Source organism: Trachymyrmex septentrionalis, unplaced genomic scaffold (genome assembly GCF_001594115.1).
Source record: "Trachymyrmex septentrionalis isolate Tsep2-gDNA-1 unplaced genomic scaffold, Tsep1.0 scaffold279, whole genome shotgun sequence".
NCBI classification, from domain to species: Eukaryota; Metazoa; Arthropoda; class Insecta; order Hymenoptera; family Formicidae; genus Trachymyrmex; species Trachymyrmex septentrionalis.
In genome coordinates, this window is record NW_017305440.1 from 356,479 (window position 1) to 372,208 (window position 15,730).

General features: G+C 34.4%; 1 protein-coding gene across 2 annotated transcripts in view; it reads right to left on the bottom strand.

Annotated features, from left to right (window-relative positions):
• The window catches only part of LOC108749241 (extracellular serine/threonine protein CG31145), a 168,223-nt gene that overhangs the window by 57,734 nt on the left and 94,759 nt on the right, over positions 1–15,730 (bottom strand). For both annotated transcript variants that reach the window (XM_018487808.1, XM_018487807.1), the window contains exon 3: positions 3,141–3,445. In XM_018487808.1, coding sequence (XP_018343310.1) covers positions 3,141–3,445 — 305 coding nt within the window. The remainder of the gene's footprint in view (positions 1–3,140; positions 3,446–15,730) is intronic.

Sequence of the window (15,730 nt, forward strand, 5' to 3'; positions counted from 1 at the left end):
TTCACCAGACCTTGCGCCATCCGACTATCACTTGTTCCGGTCCCTGCAAAACTCCCTCAACGGGAAATCGTTCGCTGATCAGACAGCTGTGAAAACGTACCTCGACCGGTTTTTCGCCTCTAAGCCCCAGACCTTCTATGAGAGCGGAATAATGAAATTGTTGGAAAGATGGCAAGAGGTCATCAACAAAAACGGAGAATATATTATTGATTAAAATTCATCCTTTGTATGAAAAAAACTTGTTTCATTTTAGCCTTCAAAAAGCGAACGAATATATGGATCCACCCAATACATATATACGTCCTCTTGTCATTCTGCGAATATACTGTGTTACATTTCGCCAAAGTAGTCTTTATTTCCTGGTGTCGAACCTTTGGGACAATTGGCTGCGATGTGTCCTGATTCATTGCAACTGTAGCGCTTCTGTCCTTTCATCTTGTTTGGATAGTCCTTGCCTAAATGCTTAGTATCACCACAATTAAATTGCATCTTGCTTGTTGCGTTTGCCGGCGTCTGATTTGCAATCTTCTTCTTAGTGGCCATAGCCAATTGTTGCTTCAGCTTATCTCGATTAATTTTCTGCTTCTCATATTGCAGGAAACGTTGTCGCATATTCTTAATTGTCGTCGCACCGTATAAGATAAATTTATAAGATTCTTCATCATTTACTCCGTCAATTATATATTGAACCTTGGCTTCTATCGATATTCGCATGACTCGCCAATTCTAACATAATACTTGGTAAGTATACTCTTAATATGATTCATCAGACTTCTTCTTGACAGCGCTTAGCTTATGCACCTGCCTGCTGTTCATCGTTTTGGCAAACTCTTCTATTAAAGCACTCTTTAAATCCCTCCATATTCGTAAGCGACACTGGAAATTTACAAATAGTTTTACGGATCCGCGCAACTGCCTTAGCATATATCATCTTTTGTGCATCTGTCCACATGTCTGCCGTTTCCTCTAGAATGATATTAGCCATCATTATATTTTGAGCGCCATCACCGCTAAACGTTCCTAATGACTCCTCAATATCTTTGAAGATTAGAGTCGTAAATCCTGTAATCACCTCACGTTTGTGACTCGCTTTGAAGGTCACTCGATCATCGTGGGAGGTCGCCACCGTTCGTTTCCTTCTCGAGCCAGCGTGATCACGCGTTGTCGTCGTCATTGATCTTCCACCGATCATCTGGTTCGCCATCTCGTATGTACTATCGATTTCATCCGCATCACTCGCGTCTGCTTCTAAAGCAGTGTAATCTATCGCGTAAAGTAGCTTTGAAATCGGATGTCGGTAGCCCTAAATTAGATAGCTGCTTTTGTAGCTCTACCTTTAACATCGCATCTACATTTAATTCTTCTTGCGCGTTGTCGCCGCCATTATCGCCGTCACTGTCATTGTTGTTGCCGTCATTAACGCCCTTCGTTCTTCTTCGTCGCCTTGTTGTTTATCTTTGGCAGATCTAGCTGCTCAAGTCCTTGTGTTATCTCCTCGGTTGTTCCTTCGTCCGTCATGATGTCTGTGGTTGCCTTGCTCGACAAATATCTTCCTAATCATCGTACACGTTACTTTACACACCGTACACGTGGAACACGCCTCGTTCCCGCCTTTCCAATCTCTTGCTTCCTCGATACAATTCCCGCATCATAAATTGTTCTTTTACACTGCTCGATTTCTAGTTACTATCCCGGACGAGCCCTCAAATGTAGTCGCTGGACTCACGCACGAAAGAATCACTCGCCATCCATTCTTTATACCTCTGTATCTCACATCCTAATGCTACTCGCGCGCCACAAGCACTGCTCTCAGCGATACACCGATCGATGCACGGATTGATTGATACAAGAATCGATATCGATAGAATTAAGATGATCCTGCATTCTCACACATATATGTTTCAGAATATTCAGGACGTATTCAAGATTGTCCTGAGGATGTCTTGTGCTGTTAGAGTTTATTTATATGTTGCATACGTAACGCAGGTTATTATTGTCACTCCCAAAAATTAGACATTTGAGCATTATTCGTCTCATGATCAATGCTCAGTTTGCTGCTAGATTCTAATCAATAAGTTCTAATTATTTATCTTTTGTGTTTTATTTGTGTTCTCGCTGACCGATTCTGTGTGTTCTCGTATTAATAATCAGAATCGAACCGAATGTAGACGATAAATCTTCAAGTTATCGTACATAGCTTTTGCAAATAAATGGGCCGGACAAAGCTGCTAGTTTGTTCGTCGAATGTTGAATGTAATTGGTTGAATCTATAAGTAACAATCAATCCGCATATTTATTTGCTCGACGAGCAGGCTAGTCGCTTTATCAACTTGAATGCGTCCAGTATTTCATGCGTAAGGCACGCAAAATTTTCATGTGAGAATATCTGAAGATTTCTGCAGTTTGCGATAAGATTTCGGTGTTTAAGTGCACAGAAGATTTCTATTTTGTTTATGTTAAGATTTTCGATTTGCTCACATGTTGAAAATTTCTGTTTTCGTATGTATCTAAATTTCAAGTCTGATAACGTGTAAATAATCATATCATTTGATTAATTAATTAATTTGATTGGAATAAACAGCCTAATGAATAATTTTGAAGTCGTTATTTAACAATTATTTCACCTTGGTATGTGAATCTTCCTAATAAGATTATGCCAATACCATATTAAACATAGATAATGAAAAATAAAGAAGAAGAATATTCTTGAGGCTTTCACGGATGCTTTCTATATAAAGATTATGCATTTCGCAGGTTTTCTCCGTGTCCAGATTCATTCTTGAAATGCCAACGTTTCGACCGATTTCCTCTACCACCCTCCCTCCCCTCATCACTCCAACAAGCGTAATATAAAAGGACCCAGAGAAATAGTTCAGTATCAGACTGCTCCTCACTCTGATAAGGTGGACTGCAAGATTCACGAAACGTTGGCATTCCAAGAATGAATCTGGACACGGAAAAAACTCGCGAAACATCTAGAAAATCTTTATAAAGAAGAAGAATGCAAAAAAGGAATATTTACTTTGACTATAATAATTTTATTGTAATATAGAAATAAAAAGAAAAAAACCTTACATTTTTTTTTAAATTTAGTTTTTAGATTTCTAAGATATCTTTCTAAGAAAATAATTGTGTCTTACCATGTTCCCATTGCGCCTTCTTCCGTTTATGATAACTTCTACGCCAAGGATGCCGCCAAGCTTTTCTGGCCGCAAAAGCTTTATCTGGTAAAAAAGCGGCAAAGCTACCCTCTAAAGTATCGGGACTGCCGCAAACAGCATGTGCCGTATCGCAATAATAACTACATTTGCCGTGGAAGCACAGGTTGCCGGCCGGACTCACGAAGAACGTTTTAAGCAGTTCACTGTCGGCAATCTGGTAAATTTCCGTTGTAACATTAAGGGTTCGACCATTTACCGGCATTGCTCTGCGAAATCTTAAAAGCCTGCAAGCCAAAAAAACAAAAGGTTCATAAAAAAATTTTTAGATTATTAAATTCGCGCGTGAATTATAAAATTAAAAATTTTAGTCTTCATAGAATTGTGTTACGCATACATATCTTTGTATTTGAGTAAAGAATAGGAGATTGTATAATCAAATTAAAGGCAAAATTTGTAAATTTATTGTTGTGTTCTCACATGTACGATCATATAGATTTAAAATTGTTTATTTACGTCGTTATTACGTTAAAATTGCTTATTTAAGACGTAAAATTGTTTATATTATGTCTTAAATAAAACGTTATTTCTACATATGCCAATTATTGCGAAGAATATTATTAAGATTTTAGTCTAAAGGCTATTATTTAGGCATTAGTTTAAAGGCTTAGAACGTTCACACGGAGTACTAGAGATTCGGACTCCAGACCTCGGTAATATTTTTTACAATAAAAATTAATTATTTATAGATTTTAATATGTCATTCAGCATTATTAAGATCGTTCTAAGATCTGTAAGAGAATCGAACTGTTAAATTACTAGTCAATTTAATTCGTGATATAATTATTGCGGAAGTTCAGTGGAGTTTGCGTTTCAAGATTGAACAATTATTTCGGCACGCAAATACTCTATGTAATATATAAATTCACACATAATTATTTCACATATACGGTCCTATAGATTTGATATTGTTTGTTAATTTATTTCAGGAAAGAGAAAAATGGAGACAATTTAAATATTATTTAAGATAAATGATTCGAAGTACTATCCTACTAAAAATCGCAATTCTTTTTCAATAATTAATAATATTTGCTATAAAAAGACATAGATATAACTCTGGTATATACGCCGCACCCAACAAAAACTTAATTTATTAAAATAATATAATAAAGGATTACGAACCACTTTCAATCTTAAGAGGATCCTAAACCAATTACTGAACCGAGGTCGATAGTACAGACTTTTTAATTTCAAATTCGATAATAGTGACATCTTTCATTCATTTCTTACATTATATTATATATCGTTTTGTCTTACTCAAACGCATACATTTGTCCTTATGTAACATGTGCCAGTACCATCTATCGCAAGACCGCGCACCTACTGCTACACGGAATTTCGGCTCTATTGACATTTCCAGTCTTCGCAAAACATCCGTATACACGTATTTTCTACATGGTAAAAATACTTTTCTTCTAGATCTCTTTCCTTCAATCTCAAACTTCTGTTCCAAGTTCTGGTCCAAATTCTACAAACTTGGTATTGTTCATTCCAGTAATGTGACCTCAGCTGCACGCTTATTTTTAAGATATTCTAAAACTCTTATATCAAGCAAATATATATATCTAAGGTGACAGCAGTATGAGCCAATGCCACTTGTTCGCCATCTGATGCTATTCTTCGTTTAATTACCATATCATCATATAAATACCAACCGGATGTATGATAAACATTTGCTGTATAATGTCCATCGTTTTTATCACTGGCATATTGATGATATGATACTGCATCAGCTATAGCATAATTCTGTTCGTTTATCTTTAATATTTTAGGTATAGGACCAAATGTCGCACTCTTTTTTTTATACCAGTAGAAGCAGCATATCATTCGTCCGTGAATACACTGTAATCTATAAGTAAGTGCGATTGAAAATTATATTTTTCACTTGCACTTTCTTGGCACTTTTTGCATGTCGAATCCTTATGGAGGCTGGTATCGAGTATAACGTTTTGTAATTTTAACAGACCGTTTTGTAAAATCATATTGACGTTAATATTGATCACTGGGATTTTCCTCAAACTTTCGTGTTTGCAGTGACACAACAAGTTTTGCTTATAATTAGGCTAGGAAAATCTGTGAATAAGTGTTCCGCTAGATACGCGTTGCAATTCGTATTTAAATACATTACGTTTGCTCGATAAAGTGTAACTTCGAAAATTGATACATCGACAAGAATATTCGCACGTTCTTGATAAATCTTTCTTGTTATCTTGTTACTATTTATCATTGTAATTTTTTTTTGCGAAATTACGAAAAGTGTTATTTCGATTAATAACAATCATAACTTTCGTTAGTAATGCATTTCGTTACTAATGTATTAGTTATGATTTGAGTTAATGAATCGAACGCACAAGTCTCGCGAACCACGATAAAGTTATCATCGTAACGGGATGCTTTAAGCAAACTACCATTTTTTAATACGGGTACGGTAATTCTTTGTAAAGTCTCCATGCTATCCCATTGTGGACAATCGTCCAAATAAGTCAATTTTCGCTTTTTTTTTTTAATTCTAGATCAATTTGATCAACGTTTGACTTTCTTTTAGCGGTTAAACCTCGTCAATTTTCCACAACATCCCACATATTTTTTTTATTTTCTGTATCCTGTATTTTGCATACTGTATTTTCGTTAGCGGTCGCTAATAAAGTTTTGTCCTGAAGAAAATCACACGAAAGAAACATGTTTGATGACGAATTTATCGATTCGTAGTGGTAATTCACCTCTAAATAATCTCTGTTTCAGGTCTGCGAATGTTGCTTCGACTGCTGAGGACGTAGCCATTATTTTATTACACTGAAAGTGAGAGCGCATAATACCTGTTCACAAAGGTAAATAGGAAATTAAATTTTTCAATTTTAGTGTGATTTGTGGATTACAGAATGCATTTACGACAGAACCTGTGGTAGATTTCGTCGCAGTAGTCTCTGCTGATTCAAAAATGTACTTCGCCCATTCCGAAAAAATACTGGCTGATAGTTCTTTAATCTGCATTTGAAAATTACGTCTGCATCTTTTTTTTGGTTTTTGCAACAAATAATCAGAAAATTTTGCTTTACAAATTTCCTGTAGCATCTACTATTAAAAAATTGTTATGATTTGTATTTGTAACAGTTTTATAGAGTAATTTCTGTTCCTCTATGCAGTACATGCAGAAGAATGAATCAAATCCTAAATTGCGTAAAATGCCTACAAGGAATTTATATTTCGCTTACGTTTAAATTAAGAATGGGATTGTAATTCGAGACGACGTTTCTTGTTGTTTGACTTTTCATAGCACTGTAGCGTTATATAATATCGGAAAGGAATCGCCATTGTCCATTAAACGTTTTGTTTCGTTGTTTGCCATCTAACAAATGTGATGCTATTTTCTGAAGCAAATGTCCTTTTAATTGACGCTTTTTTTATGAAAAAATACTGGCTGATAGTTCTTTAATCTGCATTTGACAATTACGTCTGCATCTTTTTTTTGGTTTTTGCAACAAATAATCAGAAAATTTTGCTTTACATTCAGTATATAAAGCTATAAAACGCGCATAGTGTTCAGCGTCACTATGGGATCACTAATATAGGAGCAGAAAAAATTCCATGTGCGTTTACTTTTAAATACGTCAAGATTTTTAAAAGTAGCGACAGCATTTGCAAATTTCTCGAATACAAATAATTATTTGCAAATATTATATAATATTATCATTTTAGAAAAACAAGAAAAATTGCCAAGTTGCTACATCAGATTAGATATTAATTGGCATGATTTCTAAATGGGACTGCCTTCGCGGTAAAGTGGCAAAAGTTCGCTAATTTTATTTAAGAAGTATCGAGATATCAAGAAGGACATCATTATTAAATGAACGATGTACAAAGTATTAAATCGTTATTAGTAGTATCTATAATGGTTGTTACTTGAGTGAAGACATAGGTTGTGACGATATTTCTGATCTTCTTCTTTCAGAACATAATCCAAGATCAGTGAATAGCGTTATCAAAGGATCAACGATTGAAGATCCTGTTGACAAAGAAGAGATCACTGAAGAAACACAGTTTGATGAGTCTAGTGAAAATGCCATTGGATGGACGGAATGGGCGAAGTATATTTTTGAATCAGCAGAGACTACTGCGACAAAATCTACCTCAGGTTCTGTCGTAAATGCATTCTATAATCCACAAATCGCACTAAAATTGAATTTCCTATTTACCTTTGTGAACAGGTATTATGCGCTCTCACTTTCAATGTAATAAAATTGTGGCTACGTCCTCAGCAGTCGAAGCAACATTCGCAGACCTGAAACAGAGATTATTTAGAGGTGAATTACCACTACGAATCGATAAATTCGTCATCAAACATGTTTCTTTCGTGTGATTTTCTTCAGGACAAAACTTTATTAGCGACCGCTAACGAAAATACAGTATGCAAAATACAGGATACAGAAAATAAAAAAAATATGTGGGATGTTGTGGAAAATTGACGAGGTTTAACCGCTAAAAGAAAGTCAAACGTTGATCAAATTGATCTAGAATTAAAAAAAAAAAGCGAAAATTGACTTATTTGGACGATTGTCCACAATGGGATAGCATGGAGACTTTACAAAGAATTACCGTACCCGTATTAAAAAATGGTAGTTTGCTTAAAGCATCCCGTTACGATGATAACTTTATCGTGGTTCGCGAGACTTGTGCGTTCGATTCATTAACTCAAATCATAACTAATACATTAGTAACGAAATGCATTACTAACGAAAGTTATGATTGTTATTAATCGAAATAACACTTTTCGTAATTTCGCAAAAAAAAATTACAATGATAAATAGTAACAAGATAACAAGAAAGATTTATCAAGAACGTGCGAATATTCTTGTCGATGTATCAATTTTCGAAGTTACACTTTATCGAGCAAACGTAATGTATTTAAATACGAATTGCAACGCGTATCTAGCGGAACACTTATTCACAGATTTTCCTAGCCTAATTATAAGCAAAACTTGTTGTGTCACTGCAAACACGAAAGTTTGAGGAAAATCCCAGTGATCAATATTAACGTCAATATGATTTTACAAAACGGTCTGTTAAAATTACAAAACGTTATACTCGATACCAGCCTCCATAAGGATTCGACATGCAAAAAGTGCCAAGAAAGTGCAAGTGAAAAATATAATTTTCAATCGCACTTACTTATAGATTACAGTGTATTCACGGACGAATGATATGCTGCTTCTACTGGTATAAAAAAAAGAGTGCGACATTTGGTCCTATACCTAAAATATTAAAGATAAACGAACAGAATTATGCTATAGCTGATGCAGTATCATATCATCAATATGCCAGTGATAAAAACGATGGACATTATACAGCAAATGTTTATCATACATCCGGTTGGTATTTATATGATGATATGGTAATTAAACGAAGAATAGCATCAGATGGCGAACAAGTGGCACCACATTTAATAATATATAACAGCCTCTAGACAAAATGAAAAAAAAATACAATAAAACAAATTTACTGAAAAAAAATTTCTTAAAAATTTAAAAAGCTGCACTAAAAAAAAATTTTTACAACTGACATTAAAACACACGTACGCACGCACGCACGCATGCACGTACGCACGCACGCACGTATACACATGCACATACATTCGTGAAAGTTTGGAGTAGCGAGGAAGTTTCGGAAACACGGAAATACGAAGATGGATTTTCGTAGTCCGAATAATTTCTAACACCCGAGGAGTGAAAATTATTAAAAAATTCTGATAATTCTGTCGACAGTTCTAGGTAGCACTCCACGAGTTCTAACAAAAGTTTTTAATGCTCGAAATGCTAGGACCAGTTGTTTAAGAGATATCGGGATTTTTCGTTTATTGAATAGAACATTTTTAACACCGGGGGGGGGGGTGAAAATTATTTAAAAGCTCTAGCAATTCTGTCGACAATTCTGGGTAGCACCCCAAAATTCTATCAAAAAATATTATCATTTAAAGCGCTAGGACTAACGGTTTAGAAGATATCGCAATTTTTCGTTCTGCGTTTTGTGAAGTTGGCATTCCAAATTTTTCTTTTTCGATTTTTTGTATTAATTCCGGATTTCTATGTTTATATAAACTACCAATACTATTTTTAGTATTGGGCAGAAACTTTAGAACTTTTCAAGGTGCATTCGGAACTATGACCAAAATTTCATTTTTTGAAAAATGAGGTGCCACTTCACAGAGGTTATCAGTTTTCATGATTTCAAGTCGAATGAGATTAAAATATTGGATAACGAGCTTTTTTATATAGAAAAAGACTCATATCAGAAATGGTCCATATTAAAAAACAGAAGTTTGGCTTCAATAGGTAGACAGACACAGAAACTCTCCTTGACATATATCTACCACTTATACAATCCTTACCCACATCTTAGTTTCTCCTTCCTTTTTTCCCCCTTCATCATGTCATTTATCCCCACCAAGCTAGTTAGTTGGCAGGATCATGTTTTACCAATATTTAATATTACATCCCAGAGTTCTTTAGTTGTAAGATCTTTTAAATAATATCTTTTTTCCGCATTTGAAAAATATTTCTTCTATTTATTTATTTTAAATTGTGAAGATCGAACATTATTAAACCTCAGGTATTGTTCTTTCTTTTATTTATGTAATTTTAATATTATTAACTCTCAAATATTTATTATAATGTGTGAACATAAACTTATACCATTGCTTTGTAACTATATTTATATTTAAAAAATTGACGAATTTAGTCCATAGTTGTATATTTTTTGATTCATAGTTATGAGAAGATATATGAAATGGTATGAGCAGACGCGGACAGTGTCTCCGGACATGTTCAAAAGAAAAAAGTAAAAGACATAAAGACATTACAAGTTTCTTATCTCGAGCCACCAAAGTCCATTTTTTGGGGGTACAGAAATACTAAAATATAAAAAATTTTGAATCGCACGTACCATAAGTAGCTGTATAGAGAGAGTTCTAACCCACGGGGGGCTAGAGCGGAGCGTGGAGCACATGGGATACTCGTAATCGCGGGGAAGGCGCGGAGGATACTCATTGACGCGGGGGGTCTCGTTGGCGCGGGAGGAAGAGGAAGGCGCGGGAAGGTCTCGGCGGCATCGCTGTTTACATAAACATAGAACTCCGGTCGATGGATTACGTAAACATTCCGCTATGCATTCCTTTTCTTTTTCGTCACCCGCCGCCGCCGCCCGTCGCCGCTCGCCGCCGCCCTCCCCAAAAATGCATCGGTGACAAAGGCTTACCGCATACACTTACAGCATATTCTTATCATCTCTCTCCCTTTTATGTTCCGTCATCTTACCTGCTGCGTCGTCGCTCCCGTTGTCTTCTTCTCGCGCGCAAAAATATTTTATCATACGTTTTTTTTTAATAATTTAAATAGAGAACGCTTAACACGGTCATGACCGTCTGTCGCAGTATCGTTGAGCGCGAAGATGCTGGTGGCGCGTAATATGATAGCGATAATAAGAAAGGAATAAATAATGTCATACAGATATATAGTTTAAATATGCATGTTTACTTTTATATATAACGTAATTTTACAATATATAACTCTTATTATATAGTTCTTACAATATTTATAAGTAGGATCTTAATTTAATTTAATTTAATTTAATTAATTTCAAATCGAATTTTAAGCACCTACTTCCGATTAGCAATAAAATGTACATTTACTTTTCACACTGTTTACAATATTATCTAAAGCATAAACTATTAATTCACATTCTATATTTGATTTATTATTAGAAATTTTGCGCAAAAAGTCTACAGCATTACATTTATCGATAATACAATTTTCATCTAAATGTGTTACAAAATATTTAAATTTTCCATTGACGATATGTGTATACTAGCACAGCTCAGAGTATATGTTCTCGACGCAATGTTTGAGTTCGAACATGAAGAGCACGGTTGATGGTTTCATATACAAACATGTTTTGTGTAATATTAATTTGACCACATTCACATTATGCATTTTTACGATTTCTATCACTAGATCTTGGAACGATAATGATGAAGGTGCGATTGATTGCACAAACCGCTCAATATCCGCACGATGAAAGCCTGCCACATTTCACGAGGTAAGATTATGTTGTTACCTTGGTTGTCGCCAATTGCAATTTCCACAAACGACACAGGTTCCACACGATTCCGACATCCAGGTATTTGTAAGCTGTAGGAGTCAGTGTAAATCTTCTTCCTACGAGATGTACATTTCTTCAGGAATGCATATGGAATTGTTAAACCAACACAAGTGAGAGATAAAAAATGCAAGCGCCGATATACGACAGCTTTGTAATAAAAGATTTTTTTAAGGACATTCGACGTATTAATACGACATATTTCGCGATAACATCATGAATATAATTTTGATACATTGCGACGTTACCAAATTGCATGCATAATGATATATGTCCCACCCGTTGTAGTCCTATATTCGCCATAGTATTCGTGCTCTCTCTCTTACCCATCGTGGTCCTATACGTATCATAGTATTCGCGCTCTCTCTTCTTCTCGTTATATTCTCTCCCACATTCTCTTTTCTTCTTGCTCACAATTTTATTAAATAAATATAGTTTTTGTTTTACGATTTTTGATATGACTTAAAGAACTGGAAAGGATACGCGCAGTAGGAGTCAAGCGCAGAAGATGCGTAAGTAATATATCTATGAAGTATGAAACTTCTTTATTCACTAATACGCGCTTACATGTTTCGGCTCACTTTTGAGCCTTCCTCAGAGGCAACAAAAATTATATGACTTAGCAATGATTTTAATTTAGCAACTAATTATAATAATATTTTTAGCAATGTAATACAAATAGCTGAACGTTCCTAATCAAACCATTATAAACTATTATTGAGTAGCTATCGAACACTTACTACCATACTAGTACTACTGAACAGCTATCATATTATTAATTAATTCTAAATAACTATAAAGGAAGAAGATTCTTTTCCAGTCGCGGTAAGGAGAAACAGGAATGTGCAAGTTTCAAAGATACGTGACAAGCAGATGATGTCACAGAAGAAAGCAAAAAAAATATTTTAGGATTGTGAAGGAAACCCAGAAAGAAATAGAGATTAGAACTATAATTTTTTATTATTCCATTTTTATCTTAATAATTTGATTAACTTATTTGAAGAAAAATTGCACACCTTCTTATCATACATAATTCTAAACCGCCGAATAGAGGCAGGGATAAAGGAGACTGAAAATAATTTTAAAAATTCAGTAATATATTTAACAATATGATTGTAAACGAGACCGTCTATATAAATATTAAAACTTTAAATACAAAGCGCCTTCCCGGTAAAAATTCAGTAATATATTTAAATATTATACATTTTTGTAAAACATTAATTTATTTCTTACTTTAAATGTACCGCAGTGTATACAATTTCATGTGAAGCGCACATTACTAATTCACACTCCATGATTGAAGTTTTATCATATACTTCACGCAATCATTTAATATATCACATTTATTGTTAATACAATTTTGGCATATAGTAATCACAAATTGTTGATATATATTCTCTCTCGCACGCGATTTTATTAAAAAGATATGGTATTCAGTTTATGACTTTTATGATGCGATTTTACAATAGAATGATACGAGTACAATTTTAATAATATTTTAATGGTATAAGTCGATTAGTCGGACGCACTTTCTTATTAAGTAATTTATTATCACGAAGATATGAAAAAGGAATAATGAAGAGATTAGAGAAAAGATAAATTTCAAAGAAATATGTATATTTTTTTATATAGATTTATTTATCTAATTTTTAATGCATTATGTATAATATAATTTAAATCATGGACCACTAGTTCACATTCTATATTAGAATTTTTATCATAAAGTTTGTGCAAAGTGTTTGCAGTATCGCGTTTACTAGTAATACAATTTTGTCTTAAAAATGATACAAAATATTTGAATTTTTTACTAACATCGTGCATACATTGACTTAGTTTGTAGTACGCATGCTCGGCACATTACTCAAGTTTAAATAAGGAGAGTACGATTATTGGTTTCATGTACAAACATGTATAATACAATGATAATTTTATAATACAATACAATGATAGGTTTTTGTATCACATACTTTAACAAGTTCTATATTCAGATCTTGAATCAGTGATGATGATGATGAGACACTTGACTGCATTAATCGCTCAATAGCTGCACGTCTTTTGATGGACGCCTTCCACGTAGCATGAGGCAGGATTATGCGGTTGCTTCGATTGTCGCTGGTCGCAATTTCTACATGAGATTTAGGTCCTACGACGATTTCGATGTCCAAGAACTTATACGCTGTCAACGTCAATACATATCTCCTCATCAAAATATGAGGTATGTAGCGAGGTTTCGAAGATGTACGAGAAGATGCGCTGTAGAAAATAGAAAACATGTAAATAGACCTTAGAAAACATACATAACGTATAAAATGTATAATCAAAATTTTATAAAAATTGAATAAACTTACTGTCTCTTACTTACTTTAATATAGATAGATCATAATTACATTTTATGACATTGAAGTAATATATATTCCACAACGTCTATATGTGGATGAGCTTTGTTATATAATATGTTCCATCAGTAACACTACGAATCGTACAATGATATGTAGGAAGATTTAAATTTACATAACTATCAAACTTCGAATCGCACACCTTGAAATGTTTATATACTGCTATGTCTTATGTTTGGTACACATGTATTACTGCGAGTAAGCACGTTTCGAAATCCAAGTTCTTTGTACTGCGATTGAAATGCATCATCAACGAGTAATATTGTTTATTAATTTCACACAGAGTAACATAAACGTACAATTTTTGTTTAACGTTTAAAGTATAATATCCTCACAGACATTTTTGGATGCGATGACTGCGATAACTGCGATGATTGCTTAGAGCTCTTTTCCGTTCATGCGTTTTCTATTTTATTATTTTTATATATCATTTATTTTTTTATTTTTTCTTCCGGATGGTGTATTTAATATAGAATTCTACATATCTTTACAAATATGCGAGTTAATTTTCAGTGTAATTGCCATCAAGTCTACATTAAATTATGCAATGACACATATATAAGAATGCACTTTGACGATATCGAATCTTTTTTTATATCTAGGGGTCAGCGTTAGCGACAATAAAGTCTGTCTGTTCTCATTCCCTTTTCAAAAATGAGTTTAGACAGTGTATTCAATGTGGAATTTTACGTATCTTTATAAATATAATGTTAGTTTTTCAGAGTAATGTTATAACGAATAATATGTTTGCATACAGACGTACACCACCGATATCTAAGTTATCTTAATTGCAAAGAATTCGTTCCTCGCATATCTTTAATGTTAAAAACGTTATGATATCTTTGTAGTACGCAAGTCAATAAGTTCTTACAAAATCACAGGACACTCGCAGTGTCACATTACTTTTTGACAAGTAACAACTGATTACTGTCAAATTTTTCAGCTGATTACTGTCAAATTTTAAACGAATTCATCGCGTAGTTTTATTTCTGTAGACGATTAAAGCGGACAACCTTTGTATTTTTTACAAAATGGAAAAAAACGAGTTTCGTACAGTGATCAAACAGCTACATATGCAAGGTTTAACACCGAAAGAAATCAAAGCAAAACATGAATCCATTACTTCACATCCGAGACGAAGGAACAGTCAAAACAATGTACTTCACCGGGTGAACCAGCTCCGAAGAAGGCGAAGACCGTAAAGTCGGCCGGAAAGGTGATGGCCACAATTTTTTGGGATGCACGCGGTATAATTCATATCGATTACCTTCCGTCGAAGCAAACGAACAATGGTGATTACTACACAGCCTTATTGGATCGTTTCAACGACATTTTAAAGAAAAAACGTTTCCATTTGGCGAAGAAGGAAGTGCTCTTCCATCAAGACAATGCACGGGTTCACACGTGCCCGGCATCGATAGTCAAATTCAACGAATTCCGCTACAAATTGCTTCCTCATCCAGCATATTCGTCAGACTTAGCTTCCTGCGACTATTTCCTGTTTCCAAATCTGAAGAAATGGTTCGGAAGAAAGAGATTCACCATCAGAGAGCAGCTCATCGCCAAAACAGAGGCTTATCTTGAAGGGTAGGACAAATCATATTATTCGGACGGCTTGAAAAAGTTGGAGAATCGTTGCATCAAGTGTATCGAGCTGAAAGGAGATTATGTTAAGAAATAAAAATAAATCGATTAAATTATATTATACATGCGTAACTCACTATACATATCGGTTATTGCGAAGAGTGTTGCTAAGGTCTCGATAGTCTAAAGGCTCAGGACGCTCGCACGGAATGCAAGAGATCCGGGTTCGACTCCTGGCCGAGGCAATATTTTTCGCAATAAGTTTATTACAGTTTTTTAAGATTTGGGAGAATTTGGGGGGATTATTTGTTTCAGATTGATTGTGTGAATCCGATAATTTCATCGGCTCTCAATTTATTTCTGAAATATTAATTCAATTTAATT